Source organism: Phalaenopsis equestris, unplaced genomic scaffold (genome assembly GCF_001263595.1).
Source record: "Phalaenopsis equestris unplaced genomic scaffold, ASM126359v1 Scaffold000390, whole genome shotgun sequence".
Classification (NCBI taxonomy): domain Eukaryota; kingdom Viridiplantae; phylum Streptophyta; class Magnoliopsida; order Asparagales; family Orchidaceae; genus Phalaenopsis; species Phalaenopsis equestris.
In genome coordinates, this window is record NW_018164832.1 from 155947 (window position 1) to 171762 (window position 15816).

Below are 15816 nucleotides of genomic sequence, written 5' to 3' on the forward strand. Positions count from 1 at the left end.
TGATGGGAGTGTTGTGATGGTGAATTTTTGGGTGGGGGAGAGGTAAAGTTCCTGAACAATGGAAACGCTGAAGTGAAAAAGTCGGGATTTTGGACGAAAGGTTGTAAACTCGCGTCAGGATAGCAAATAAAGCCATAATAGGCATATAATAACAGCAAATATTACATCCCGATTCCGGGTAATCTTTGTGGGGAGTCTAATAAGACCCACCGTAATATATTAAGATTGATCGGTACTAAAATTTATGAAGCTCATTTAACAAGTGTGGCTTACTTATTGGACTTCGTATGCAACCGAAGTCCTAACCTAATATGTTTTCTATAATAATAGGTTAAACACGAGTAATAATAATAAAAAATTATTTTTATATACCTCTTTGTAAATGTTCAAAAAATCATTATATATATATTTTTAATATGATTGATGGTGTTAAATTCATTTTTATTTAAATGAGAGGGTTAGGGCTGTAAACGAGCCAAGCCTGGCGAGCTTAAGGTCGGCTCGTTTTCGGCTCGTGTTTGAAATCGGCTCTTGTTCGAAATGGCTCGTGAATGCTGTGCTCGTGTTCGGCTTGAATAATATTTTCCGGTTCGAGTTCGGCTTGAGTTCGGCTCGAAATTAGAGGAATCAGAAGAAGATGATGTCTCGGAAGAGGAAGAGGAAGAACAAACCCTAACCTCTCGCCGTCGAAACCCTTTCACAATTTTTAGAGGAGAAGGAGATGACTCGGAAGAGGAGGAGAGCAGCGAATACAAACGACAAAACCCTAAGCTCTCGCGGGTGAACACGTTTCACAATTTTGAGAGGAAGGAGAAGAGTCGGAAGAATCGCTGGTTGTGGCTTAGAAGTAGCTAGGTAGGGTTTTTTTTTTTAATTTTATACTTATATATTATATTATATTAAATATATAACTTATATTATATAAATATATAATATTTATATAAATAATATTTATTAATAATTTGTTATATCTCACAATTTATAGGATTTATTTTTTTAAAGTTTGATAAATTTTTTTATTTTAAAAAAAATTAATTAATTCCAACTTATAATATTTAATTTTATGAATATGTATTATATGTGTATGTATATTTATTTATTTATTTCTTTTCGAGCCAAACACGAGCGAACAAATGTTTGTTCGTGTTCGGCTCGTTTTTGCTCGAAATACTACTAATCAATTGTATAGATATCTTTGATGAGTAGTATTTTAAAAAAAATTAATTGACTACAAGGCTACATATGAGTTATTCGCGAACAACGAGCCAAATTGACAGCCCTAGAGAGGAGAGAATTCTAATAAAAAAATTTTGTTCTTTTGCTGGCCGACTGTAGTTCAAAACAATTATTATTACGGATATGAGAGAATCGGACGTAAGAACTTGACAAATATTTCAAGATTTTTACAAAACGGAAGACTAATTTGAACTCAAGCTTATTGCAACGTGTTACTTTAATTGATAAAAAAATTAATAATTGTTCTTAAAGTTTTAGGGTTAACTTTGTCTTTAGTGATTTTAATGATTGACTTTTCTCATCTTTAAATAATAATAATAATAATAATAATAATAATAATAATAATAACATATTTGTTTCTAGATACTTTCTACGCGCCTTTTTTTGTCCTTGCAGCGTGCTAGAACGATATCCAATTTTTTTTTCTTCCACCACGCAAAAGGATTTTCGACAAAGATTTTAAGAGCATACGTTTTTGACAATCTAAACTTACAAATTAGTTGGTGTAAGATTTGGTTATCTCCTTGTTCAATCGTGATTTGTCCATGAATCACACCATAGCCCCTTCTCATAAAATCATCTCCCTATTTATTGAGGAGAGGGTACAATATGTGATATTACAATTCTGTCTTATTTGAATTGAGCAATTACATGATATTTAAGGTTTTTTTACATATGAGAGCCTATTGCTTAGCTGCCCCATGATTTGATCGGTTGAGCTGGCATGACTTTGGCTTGATAAGGCCTGGTAGGTAAGAGTGACTGAGTCGGTGAAGCCGATCAATTGAATTTAATTAGTTTCGGGCCGGAGGAACTGACTCATTCAGCTATACTTTGTCAATCGATTGATTTAGTTTGGATATTAACTCCATATCCTTAGATGAGGAGCTGCCGCCAGTAGAATGAGAGTAGATCATCGAACAGGGGGTGAATCACTGTAACTTGATAGATAACTTATTTATTGATGAGAGAGCTCCTTCAGAATATTTGCAAGGCTTTGTTATATTGTCAATTCTTGGTCACTTATGATAAACCTTAGGGGCTTCCATGAGATGACTGGTGATGGTGGGGAACTAGAGTTTTTTCTCTGGTTGGATCTGTCGTAGATGCCTTTGTTCTTTGGCTGGATGACAGTAGCTCAAAAATTTTTTGTTTTTTTGTTGGATGAAATCAGTTAAAAAATTATATTATTACATATATGAGAGAATTAGGCTTTAGGGTTTGAGAACGGAAGACGAAATAGCACTCAAGCTTAATCCAACAAAATATTGAATATCATTATTTGATAATTGTTACTTTAATCGATAAAAAATTTAATAATTATTCTTAAAGTTTTAATCTTAACACCATCTTTTGTGGATTTAAGGATTGACATTTATCATCTTTAAATAATAATAGTAATAATAATAATAATAAATAATAATAATAATAAAATATTTATTTCTAGAGACTAACTAAAAAATCTCTCACAATCCCAACCTTATTTAATTTATCTATTTCCATCCTTAGAGAAGCGATTCAGATTTTCGATCCCCCTTCTTTTTTTGTCCTTGCACCCTATGCTTGAAAGATATCCATATATTTTTCCTTCCACCACGCTAAAAGATTTCCGACTACGATTTTAAGAGCATGCATTTTTGACAATCTAAACTTGCAATTTAGTTGGCGTAAGATTTGATTATCATCTTGTTGAATCTTGATTTGTCCATGAATCACACTATAAAAGTAGAGCATAAGAAATGAGAGTGATAAAGGGACAGTGGGAGAAGTAAGCATTGAAACGTCTTGTTTATTAGTCTCTTCTCATAAAATCATCTCTCTATTTATAGAGGCGAGAGTATAATATGTGATATTACAATTTTGTCTTATTTTAATGGAACCATTACATGTTATTTTATGTATTTTACATATAAGAGCCTATTAAATAGTTGCCATATGATTTGATCGATTGAACTAGCATGACCTTGGTTTAATAAGGTCGGTTCGATCGGGCTGACTGAATTGGCACAGTTGGCCAACTGAATTTGATTAGCTTTGGGTCGACGAGACTGACTCGATCAAATAAACTTTGTCGATCATTTGATTTATTTTGGCTATTAACCCTTGGTTATTGGATGAGGAGCTCTTGTCCGCAAAATGAGACTAGACCATCGAATAGGGACAAATCACCGTAACTCGATAGATAACTCATTCATTGATGAGAAATTTCCTTTAGGATGATTGTGAGGCTTTGTTGTATTGTTAATTCTTGGTCTCTGATGATAAACCTTGAGGGGGTCCTAGGGATGGCTGGTGATGACAAGGAACTAGATTCTTTTCTAAGGTTGGATCTGCCGAGAGCTAGCTCGATACATTTGCTCGGCTTTTCAGTGGTGGTTAGCACAGGTGCTAATATGTCTGTTCAAGTTCGATCAACCTGGACTTGGATGTTCTTTTTCACATTCTTTCTTCTTGGATGTCTGTATCTAATCGAATTAGTGGGGCCCTTTTGGTCTCTTTTCGGTGGGGCCTTTATTGTACTTTCTTCTTTCTAGGTCGTTGGATCTCCTCGAGATTCAAGCTGCCCCATTCTCAATATTTATGTTTTAGTTCCCCGATTCTCTTTCTTCTTGAAAGTGATGTTGTGACAAGAATAAGTGAATTAAATACAAAAAAAGATGTCATTTATTTCGCAATCAAATTTTTAAAAATTTAACTCCTTTGATTTTTGTGCCTATGATTCTCATAAATAGGCTTGATCAGCTCCTGAGCAAGGAAATAATGACCATTGCCTTTGGGCAGTAGGTGGAACAATATTGTTTGAAAGGTGAGAAGAATAGGAAGAAGAGTGTTATCATCAAGAAGCAGAAAACATATGACTAAGTGGATAAAGTAGGATCGTCTGACTCATTTCATGGTTCTCGATGGAAAAAAAAGTTAAGCGATTATCATGAGTAAGCATAGCTGACCTAGTGTTAATCTGTCGGTTCAGCTTTATATCGTGGCTTGAGACCTACCGACTGCATGGACCATGTAGGAAGTTTCTAGTGAAGTACGACTATTTGGAGCGCAAGATGCAAGGAGCACTCTACTACCACCTAGTAAGAATGGTGTGTCGATTACATAAACTGAATTTGATTGAAACCATGGTATGAGGAGCCTCAGTATTGCTTGTTGCTTCAAATTTTTTCTCCTTTCTCACATTATCTATTGATGCAGCCACACCGATACCAGTTGATGACTTACATTCGAGAAATGTTGGTCAGGATCATATTAGAATGCCATTAATGACAACCCATACACCAACTAGGAGTGAAAATGGTGGAGTTGACTGGCTTAGCGATTTATATGAGACCCATGGGGAAGCAAAAGATGGATGTCAGTTGTTCCATAGGTCGTTCACTTGTCGCGTGGACAAAATTGAGAACTTCAACTAGGAGGCTAGGTTTCAACAATAGGAGGAGATGCACGAGCTGCCGGCACATGTGGAGAAAATTGAGAGGTTTGAGGAGGAGGCGATCACTCTTCATTTGAAACTGTCGGACGTCAAGGATTCGTGCCACATGCTTTGGGCTTGAAAAGAAATAAATTGAGTGAGCCTATTCAAGCTAGAGGGTGAAGATTTGCATAGGAGGCTACTTCGCCGGAGTGATGTTTTGGCCAAAGTGGTAGATGATCCTCTTGTTAAAATTTTCTTTTAGGATTGGTTTTTTCGAGTGTAATATGTATCGCTTAATTTCAAAATAAAATTTTATTTCTTTTTCTTGAATGCTGCGTTGATGTGATATTTATACCAGTGCATTTTTTTTAAATTACAGTACAGTTCAAATTATTATGTTACCCTATATGCAAGGTTTATGGGTGAAATCCCACTTTGCTTTCATGTCCTTATGCCTTTCTGTTGTGCGCTTTGCTCTAATGGCTCCATATAATTTTTGGTCATCCATTACGCTTGAGTGGTTGACTTTGACACTAGGGATGGTCACCCAATTAAAGGATACTTACGTCTTTGATATGGCAACCAAGATCCAGGCAATAGGAAGAAATAACCAGGCAACAAGCTTGTTTAAGAATTATCTCATTTTTTACCGAGAACAATTCAGGTGGAGTTTGAGGCGACCATTCTTCCAAGAGTTGCAAGAAATCTTCAACCAGTATGCGGTTATCTCTGCTCAGGTTATGCCAATGTCTATCGCTGCTATTATGATGTACGTTTTCTCCTACCACCAAGCAGAGATATTGTGGTTGATAATGTTATTCACTTACATATTTTATTATTGGGTTGACTCAGAGAGCTATGTATAGTTCTTGTTACCTGAATTACTGGTAGTAGAAAACAAGATAAAGGAATGAAGCTATGTTTCTTCCTCATCTCTTCTTTCTCAGCTTAGAGCATCCAAACCTTTCCGATAGTGGATGTGTCTCTTGAGGACAAGTAACATTTTAAGTTTAGAAGATTTTGATACACCTAAAATATGTAGTCATTATGTACACATTTTTATATCTATTTTTGAAATATTGTGCTTTAATGAAAGGTATTTGTGTATTTTTATTTTAGGTACAATCAAATGAATGAAAAATGGTGAAATGAGTTAAAAAAAATCAAATTTGGAGTAAAAATGAAGAATGTGTGAATTTGAACTGAGACACTTAAGCACCCAGGACTGGTGATTATGCGCCTGTGAAACAAAGAGAGGTGTGCCTAAGTGTCCAGTACCCCGCGTTTAAGCGTCAGAAGTAGTTACTTGATGTTCAATGAATTTGAACGAATTTTTGAAGAGGTGCTTGAAGCAACCCTTGGTGAAAATGTGAGAAATAATTAATGGACACGAAAATTCATTCAATTGGCTTTTGAAAGGAGGCAACTTCTAGAAAATTCATTGAATATGGACTCATTTTGAAGAGACGTCAAGACACCTTTTGGAAAATTATAAAAGAAGACTTGGATTGAAGAGAAAAAGAATCTATCGAGCCAACCCACATTTCAGTCACCATACGCCGCTGTCACCGACCATAGCCACCGCCGCCCGTTTTTTTTTTATTTTAAGTTGTAATTTGTATTGTAAGTGAAGGAAGAGATTCAAAAGAACTTCAAGATTTTGGTGGACAGGATTTGAGATAATTTTTTATCTTTGTGACTACATTTGATTTTAATTTAAACTTCTTGTTTGTTTGCATGATTTCTACTTTTTGCGTTTTTTCCATAAATTCTGAGTGATTTTCTTTATTTTTTTCCTTAAAATGATAAGTGGTTAAATATTGGATGGAAGTTGTGTGAAATATTAGTCTTTAATGTTGTAAAAAGTTATGATGATTTTAAACCTTGTAACTTATTTACTTCTTGATTTGACCAGTTAAGATGTTAATACCTGTTGTGAGAACATGTAAGATTTGAGATAATATTGTCTCAGTCAACAAATGCTAAGAATCACATGAAATTGTATGGATGAGATTGTAATTCATATGATTGTGTGCAAATAAATAGGGAAATAAAGTTTGAAGGCGTAGAATTAGAGAACTTTAAAGTGACAGGCTAACACACCCAATTTAATTTATACATTTAGGTTTTGATACGAGATATTAGTCTCTAGGTGGATGGAAAAGATGACTCTAGAGTGAGAGCTAGTATCTTCCTTACCTAACCCATCTTTAAGACTATTCAAACTGTAAATTAGTCGATGTTCTTCATAGCATCTCTAGTAAGGGTAAAGAGTATTATTGCTTCTATTTGAAACAACACAATTTGAATGCTTCCACAACAAAATTTCTATACTTGTTACTGATTCATGATAAGAAAAAATATATTTTATTTGTATTGCCTTCAGTATTGCCTTATTTTATTTGTATTGCCTTCATCTTACAAATATCTAGTTAAGTTTATTTAGCTGTTTAATTTATTTTTCAATTATAAATTACAAAAAGAGTCAAACTTTCATTCATATTATAACATCTAAAGTTTAAGCAAGAACATTTTGCAAAGTTGAACTTGTTATTTAATTTCTTCTGTTTTGTAGTTGCATATTGTAGTTTTCTCTGTGAGTTCCTATATTACTTGATAACGATACGTATACTTGCGTAGTATCCCATATTTAAATATAATAATTGTATTATTATTTGCTTCGAAGTCAAGTTTGGGCCTAGTTGTTGCCGGTGATCAAGTTTTTGGCGCCATTGCAAAGTAAGAATTATAAGTAAGGAAAAATTAAGAATATAATCATATACATCGCATTAATATATATAAAGAGTCGAGATCAGTATCCCAGCCTTCCTAGTAAGAAATCATGCAGAACAAATTAGAGGGAAAGTAAGACTAGTAATTAATTACAAGAAACTTAATTATAACACTAAATTTGATGGCTACTTCTTACCAAGCCAAGAAATATTAATTAATCAAATTAAAATAACTAAATGGTTCTCTAAATTAAATCGTAAATCTGAATTTTGACATATAATGATGCATCCAAATTATAGCTAATTTACTGCATTTAGTACACCACAATGACATTATCACTGGAATGTAATGCCTGTATGTGGCTTGAAAGCTATAATATTGTGTTGATTACTGTAGGTATTTGTGGTCTGATAAGTAATGTTGTAAAAAACACTTTCTTCTCTTAATTTTACTCTATCTAATTTGTGTTTTAGAGTTAAGGATCTACCTAGATGTCAATCATTGATATTAACAACATAGTTAGGGTGAAAGTTAAACATTAGAGTTTGATAGCATAAGTTTCCTTGTATAACTCCTAGTAAGACATCTTTTTTAGAGCGTATAATTCTATCATCCTATATACAGTTTGTTATGGGACTATCAATCTTTTTACGAAAGTATGCATTAATTAAAATTTGAATTCCTCTAAAAAAGACATGTTTGTATTTTTCTGGTTTTCTATTTTTTCTATGTCTTTTCTTTTTATTTGTTGGTTATATAGATGTATTTGAGTTTAGCCTTCTATATTTATTATATCAATAGGATGTTCACCTTGTCGAATACTATAATATATACTTATTTTCTATAAGAAAATTGGCATTTCAAAAGCAGTCTTTTGTTCCAAAGGATAATTTTATTTTTTGTGTTTTATTGTAAGCTTATTCAGATAATGTAATATGTCTTTCATAATTGTTAGAATTATCATTAATTATATCTGAGTAAGGTTATCTTCCATTATTCAGAGTATAAATAATCATCTATCTCATTATTCGAGTAACTTATATTTATTAAACTATCTTTTGTGTCTGATAATTGATACATTTCTTCTTCACTATCTGTATAAGAAAGAATAAAAACTGGTTCTAAGTTATTTCGTCTATAGCATCTACGAATTTCATATGACTTACCTTAATTCTTTGGGAACATTTGTTTGCGTAGTGTCCTTCCTATTCACAAATCTAACATTTATTTTTTTTAATATTTGTATCATTATTATTATTCTTTTTCTAAAAGTTGTTTATTAGGATCAAATTGTTTTTTTCTGTATTTTCTTAAAGAACTTTTTCTTTTTATTATGGGAAGAAGAGCAGCTCCATTGTTGAGCTACTAAGTCTGACTTTCCACAGCATAGTGATTGTTTATATTGTTTATTTTGTTTATGTAAATTTATATGTTGACATGGTTTAGCTAATTTTTCTAAAGCATATCGTATTCGACTTCCTAAAGTTATGTCATTTTGATATATTTTTGTACATTCTTAGCTCCATATCATATTATATGGTTTAGGTAATTTATAAAAGTACATGTCTAAATATAGTAATCTGTCATCGACTGAAATGTCATAAAAATATCTTTGATAATCACAACTAAATTCATTTAAATAGCATATATTTCAGATGCTTAGTGATGTTATCCTTCATTTTGCTAAATTAGATTAATGTTCATGTTTTTTTGCTTCAGTGTTATATCTAATTTTATATCCTATGAATTTTCTCTTTATATAATCTCCATAAATAATTGGCCATTTGCCAGGTGTGCCCATAATTCTCTCTCCTAAACAAGTTTTTCTAATATTTTTCTTTTAATCATCTTTTAGTGCAATGAACCATTTTTTGATGAATCCAGTAAGTGTATTCTTTAAGAATCCAAAAGCATCTTCTCCTTTTAGATTATAATTATATATGGTCAGACATTTTTCTATTACCCATTTATCAACTATTTCATTAATATTTTTTCTACAATTAATATTTAAATAAATATCATGTTTGCTTATAGGTTCAAGTATACTGTCTTGATTTCTAATTTCTGTTTTATTAGATCTATATGTAGGAATACATTTAATGATAGGAGGAAAGTAAGGAAGATAAGAGCTTATATATTGACTTGTACTAGCCTCATTTGTATTTGATGTAGAAGGCAATCTTATAGGATGATTATTGGATGAGGAAGGAGTATCAATTGATGGGTAATTAATGGGAGTAGTCATGAATTGATGTTCAGTTAAAACATTAATTAAAGTTAAAACATTAATTAAATTCTTATCTCACTCTCATAAGGAGATGTTTCATCTACTAAAATAATTTCGTTGATACGTATGACTCCTTGTATATTTCCTGATGAGCTATATTTATTTGTCAATCCTAGAATTTCTAGGTTGGCTGTGAATTTTTCTAAATTACAACATTCAACAAAATAACAATAGTAGTTATATTGTTATTTAGTACTTGTCGTTTTTGAATAAGTCTTATCCCTAGTTCATGTATATTAGAAGTACTTTCTGTATTTGCCAACTTTTTATATCTAGATTGGATTATAATTTTTAAAAGTTTGATTTTTTTAACTGATTTTGGTTTAATTCCATATACTAACCATTTCCTTAGATATACCATCTGAGTATAGTCATAATTAAATAATTTATAAATATTCATCGTATATCCACATAGGTTTGCGACCTATATGGTCTACAGCTCGTGCATCTGCCAAATCTGTCTCCCACGATTTACGATTGTGTTCACAACTCAACACTACGACCTACATGAACAACTACCATGTACATGGTACATAGCTTGTGCTGCTTCCGACTTTGACCCTGGTAGTGTACGAATGTTTTCACATACCACTACTATGACCTACGTGACTGACTACATCCAAAGTGGTCCACAGCTCATCCAGCTCTTGACTCTGGCCTCATTGCCTACAAACATTATCACACCCACCACTATGACCCACGTGATCAGTTACGCCCTACATGTCCAACTACGACCTAGTTGCCTAACCTCACGCATTTCCCGACTTTGGCTCCTGCAGTCTACAAACGTCATCACAACCCATTATTAAAAACTATGTGACTGACTGGCCTCATGGTCCATAGTTCATGCATCCTGAATCTAACATATGCAAACTATAAACATCATCACAACTCACCATGATAGCCGACATGACAAACAAAGTCCTACATGGTCCCCAACTCATGTGTTTCCCAACCCGACCCCTGTGACCTATAGACGCCATCACAACTCAACACTATGAACTAAATGATTAACTACGATTTATGTGGTCCACAACTCGTACATCTTCCAACTCTGATCCTTGCGTCTTATGGACGTCATCGTAGCCCACCACTATAATAAACATGATCAACTAGGGCCTATGTGGTCTACAACTCATGCAGCTTCGAATTTTGACATTTGTGATCTATGGACATTATCACAACCCACCATTATAGCCTACATGACCAACTAAAGCCTGTGTGGCCCACAACTCATGCATTTTACGACTTCGATCCCCACAATATACACACATCAACACATCTCACCTCTATGACCTATGTGACCAACTACAACCAACATGTCTCAAAGCTCCTAAAACTTCCTACTATGACTTTTATAGTCAACCGATGCCCCTAAAGGAACCATCTGCAGCTTACACGACCAATCACCACCATGTCTTTCAACTACATCTTACATGACAAGCTGGTGATATGGATACTATTGACAACATTCATGATGAACTTCTATCTCCATAGAAATTGACTACGGCTCTTGGAACATGTTATAAAAAAAATCTTCTTTCAGACTACAACTATTATCGATGCTACAATTGTACATTTACACCGATTAACTTTGTAACTCTATATTTCTTAATTAAGGAGAAGAGTGTACTCATCATTCATGGTGGATTATTTCAACTCGGCTAGGCCCCATGGTTTTTTCTCTTTCTATGGTTTGCCAAGTAAAAATCAAGTTGTCTACTCCTGCTTATCTCTCTTTTATTATATGAGTGTGTGTTGGAGTCTCGTATGATGCTAAAGTGATAATTCATTATTCTACTGCTGTGGATGTTCCAACACACATTAAGAATATTATTGATCATAGTACTAGAATTAATTTTTTTTTTCAATTTGCTGAAAATCTCTAAATTTTGATTGGTTTTAGTTGAGAACAATTATACAAAAAAAGTGATATTAATTAAAATTAGTTAAGATAGCAAGAAATAGACGTGATTTTAAGTTTCTTTAAATATATATATATATATATATATTTGACCATATCACTAAAACAATTTCATTCATGAGTATCATATAATGACGATCTCAAATATATAAACCCTAGTAAATAATATACTAAGAAACAGTTATGTAATGTTTATAGGAAGCGTGCTAATACTATACATGTAAATCGCCTTTTTTGTCGCATGTACATAGTAACCTGAGAAATATCATATAAAGCTTTTAAGTTAAAAAGGCTAATAAAGATTGTCGAGAAAGTCCTTTCGGAATTCTCAAACAATAATGCTTCATCTTCTTATTTTCCTCTGATCAATAGTTCAATATATCATTTGTAGTCTATGGTATTATTATTATAATCGTGATTCTTGATGATTGATTTTTTGAGATGATAGATCCATTAAAATTTATTTTTTGTGGTAAAATTTTCAATCTTTAGGCTACCTCTTTGGTCTACTTAGCTATTCTTATAAGTACTGAGTTTTTTCTTGGAAATTTCTCGATCTTAATGCTCAAGCCCAAGCACCTCCTCTTAAAATTTGCATGGACCGACGATTATAATCTTTTAATCCTAAAGAAACTTATACTAATCAAAAGTTTATTAGAAAGATTTTGAGTACTTAAATGAATCACCTTTAAATGTTACTTGAATTAGGTTTCCTTATTTAAGAGTCCATCTATTTGATAAATTCATATCTTTCTCCTAGGATTTTTCTACAACTTACATCTCATGGCTTTTTGATATCAGTAGTTTTTGTGAAAGTTGAAGTCACTCAAATCTTTTCAGTGTAATTTGGATAGAAAAATATTGTTAGCAAAAATAATCTTTAATTAAAGCCCAAGTATTTCTTCTCAATGCCACTAAGGGTCTGTTTGGGGCAGTTGCAGCTTATTGAATAATTTGCTGATAAGCTACGTACGGTGGCAATTACAAATTTTTTTTTTAGAAAAGTCAAACAGCTGTCAGAAAGCTGTCAACACACCAAGATAGGTGCGGTGTAAAAACACTGTTTCAACTTTTTCAAAGCGCATAAGCTGCCGCAACGCAGTTTACCCAAACAAGCCAGATGCGTTTTCAAAACTCCACCGCGCCAAATAAACTGTCACAAACGGACCCTAAATTTGTCATAAGATTCAAACTATAGAAACTATGTTTAGAAAATCTCCCGTACTAATAATTTAACAAAAGGAAAATCAATATAATGTTTATAAGGAGTGCAACCAATACAACTCAACTTGTTATGTTGTTTTAAGTTTGCTCAATTATTTCTAAAGCATTTGAAATATAAAACCAAAATATTCTAAGTTTTCCCAAGAACTCTATACCCGACTAATACAAAACAGTTTCACTGTAAAATATTTCATATCCAAAAACTATTATTCCCTGTTAAATCCACTTCCTCCAGCCAAAATAGCTTCACAGAAAATTGATTGAGGGCTAGTTCTTGGCTGCAACCATTCATCCTAAATGTTAAATACAACTGAGCTTTAAAATCTGAAAAACTGCACTCAGAAAATCAACTATTGCAAATTGAGAAACAGTAAGAAGTTTCCTCTATTAAAGTGAAATAGTTTTGAGCCAAAGTTTGGGCTTTCTTTCTTCTCTTTTATAGACAACATGCGAAATTCTAATGACAGACAAAGTCTAAAGAGCTAGTTAGAACTCCAAACTTCCATGAAGGAAGAAGGTTCAAATTTAATAAGAAAAATAAACTTTGTAGCGCTGGACACCAAGGTTGTGCATCACTAAACATCTGAAATGATAAAGCATACATAATAAAAAGGTGTCTGGTGTTTGATTCAGAATCTCCCTGTCGACACGGAGGAAGTACCGACCACCTTACTCTTCCCCCCAATTACAGGCCTGAAATCAACCAAACCAAGCAATCCATGCCTTTGAAAAGGCAGAGGTGTTTTCCTCTTCTGCTCTTCCGCCGCCGCTCGTTTCGCCTTATAAAGTTTCTCATGTGCCGATACAGCCGGCTGACGTACTCTTCTAACCACCCCTCCTCCTCCCCTGCTTCCTGCCTTCTTATCATCCCCTGCTCCATCACAACTCACCGCAGAAACAGAGGGCAAAACTGTGTAATTTTTCAGAGGATCTTTGCTTACTCTTCCAGTAACTCGCCCTTCCGACGCGCTCCGAAACAGAAGCAAATCCCTCAGCTTCGGCCACTTTCCACTTAACCCGCACTTCACGGGATTAGCCGACGGGCTCGTGGGCTTCGTCAGGTGCTCTTCGTCTCTTAAAGGAGAAAGCGATCTTGTTTTCCTTCGCCCCTGTCTCGACGATTTTTTGTGGAATGAATTCCGGCGAACAGTTGGAGGGTGAAACCTGATGGGAGAAAAGGGGAACTGGAACACATCCCCGCTGGCATCGTTGCGGTGGGGAGAGTTGGGAGTTGGATAAGACCGGATGGGGGAAGCTCGGGCTGGGCTTGCCGGGGCACTGGTGTAGAGGTACTGGTGCTTGAGGGAGAAAGTGGTGTTCGTGAAGTGGAAGTCCGGTGATCTTGGGATTGGCGTGGCGACCTCCATTGATGGGAGTGTTGTGATGGCTGCGGTGGAAGGGGGCGTGGCTTTATACGTGAAGTTTTGGGCGGGGGAGAGGTAAAGTTCCTGAACAATGGGAACGCTGAAGTGAAAAAGTCGGGATTTTGGACGGAAGGTGGTGGTAAAGTCGCGCGGAGAAAGGCAGGGGGGCTGATAAAAAGTGAAGCGCAAGTAAGGCATAATCGGGATATAAGAACAGAGGTTATACACGAGTAAAGATAAGTTTTTTATTGAACATGTAATTCTTAGAAGAAATTTGTTGTGCTTTTGCTGCGGACAATAGTTCAAAAAATTGATTTTTACGGGTATGAGAGAATGGAATGGAAGAACTTGACCAATACTTTCAAGATTTTTACGAAAGGGAAGACTAATTTGTACTCAAGCTTAATGCAAATAAATATTGAATATCATAGTTAAATAAGTGTTGCTTTAATTGATAAAACAATTAATAATTATTCTTAAAGTGTTAATTTTAGCCGTCTTTAGTGATTTTGACGATTGATATTCGTCATCATTAAATAATAATAATAATAATAATATTTGTTTCTAGATACTTACTATTGTCTTTTTTTGTCCTTCCAACGTGCTAGAACGGTATCCATATTTTTTTCGTCCACCATGCTAAATAATTTCCAGCAAGGATTTTAAGAGCATACGTTTTTGACAATCTAAACTTGCAATTTAGTTGGTGTAAGATTTGGTTATCTCCTTGTTCAATCGTGATTTGTCCATGAATCACAACATTGCCCCTTCTCATAAAGTTATCTCCCTATTTATTGAGGAGAGAGAACAATATGTGATATGAAAATTCTGTCTTATTTTAATTGAGCAATTACATGATATTTAAGATTTTTTTTACATATGAGAGCCTTTTGCTTAGCTGCCCCATGATTTGAACTTTGGCTCGATAATGCCCGTTAGACCAGAGTGACTGAGTCGGCGCAGCTGGTCAATTGAATTTAATTAGCTTTGGGCTGGAGGGACTGACTCATTCATCTATACTTTGTCGAACGGTTGATTTAGTTTGGATATTAACTCCAAATCCTTGGATGAGGAGCTCCCATCAATAGAAAGATATTAGGTCATCAAACAGAGAATGAAACACCGTAACTCGATAGATAACTCATTCATTCATGAGAGAGCTCCTTCAGGATGATTGCGAGGCTTTGTTATATTGTCAATTCTTGGTCACTAATGAGAAACCTTATTCAAATTCCATGAGAAACCTTAGTTGCCCCTTCTACATCAGGGGTATTGTTACCCAACTTTTGGTTTGCATATTGGCGACAACCTTTTCTGAAGTTTATGCCTCCTGAGGTCTTTTGTCTTCTCAAAGATGTAAAAATATACAATCAAAATCAACATGTATATAAAAAAATCATGTACCTTTTTAGACCTGTGCCTTATGAGATGTGTACCCATCTTGTCTAGTATCTTCTGAGGCTTGTGTTCTCTCAGGCTTATGCTTTATAGGAGCTTGAAATGAACTAATGCCTTTCGAGGCTTGTAGCTTTCTGCGGTTTTTGAAGTATCTGTAACTTTTGTAGCTTTTTGAGGTCATTGATGTACATGTGCCTACTAAGGCTTATAGCATTATGAAGTCTTTGATGTA

At 34.2% G+C, this 15816-nt stretch overlaps 1 protein-coding gene across 1 annotated transcript; it reads right to left on the reverse strand.

Moving 5' to 3' along the window:
• Positions 1–13245: 13245 nt before the first annotated feature.
• LOC110026633 lies at positions 13246–14384 on the reverse strand. Its single transcript, XM_020727639.1, has one exon. It carries the CDS (start codon positions 14382–14384, stop codon positions 13452–13454), a length of 933 nt encoding a protein of 310 aa, XP_020583298.1. The 3' UTR covers positions 13246–13451.
• Between the last annotated feature and the right edge of the window lie 1432 nt (positions 14385–15816).

Bases quoted from the DNA above. Each gene is read 5' to 3' on its own strand.
- LOC110026633 (XM_020727639.1), bottom strand. From the start codon at position 14,384: ATGCCTTACTTGCGCTTCACTTTTTATCAGCCCCCCTGCCTTTCTCCG.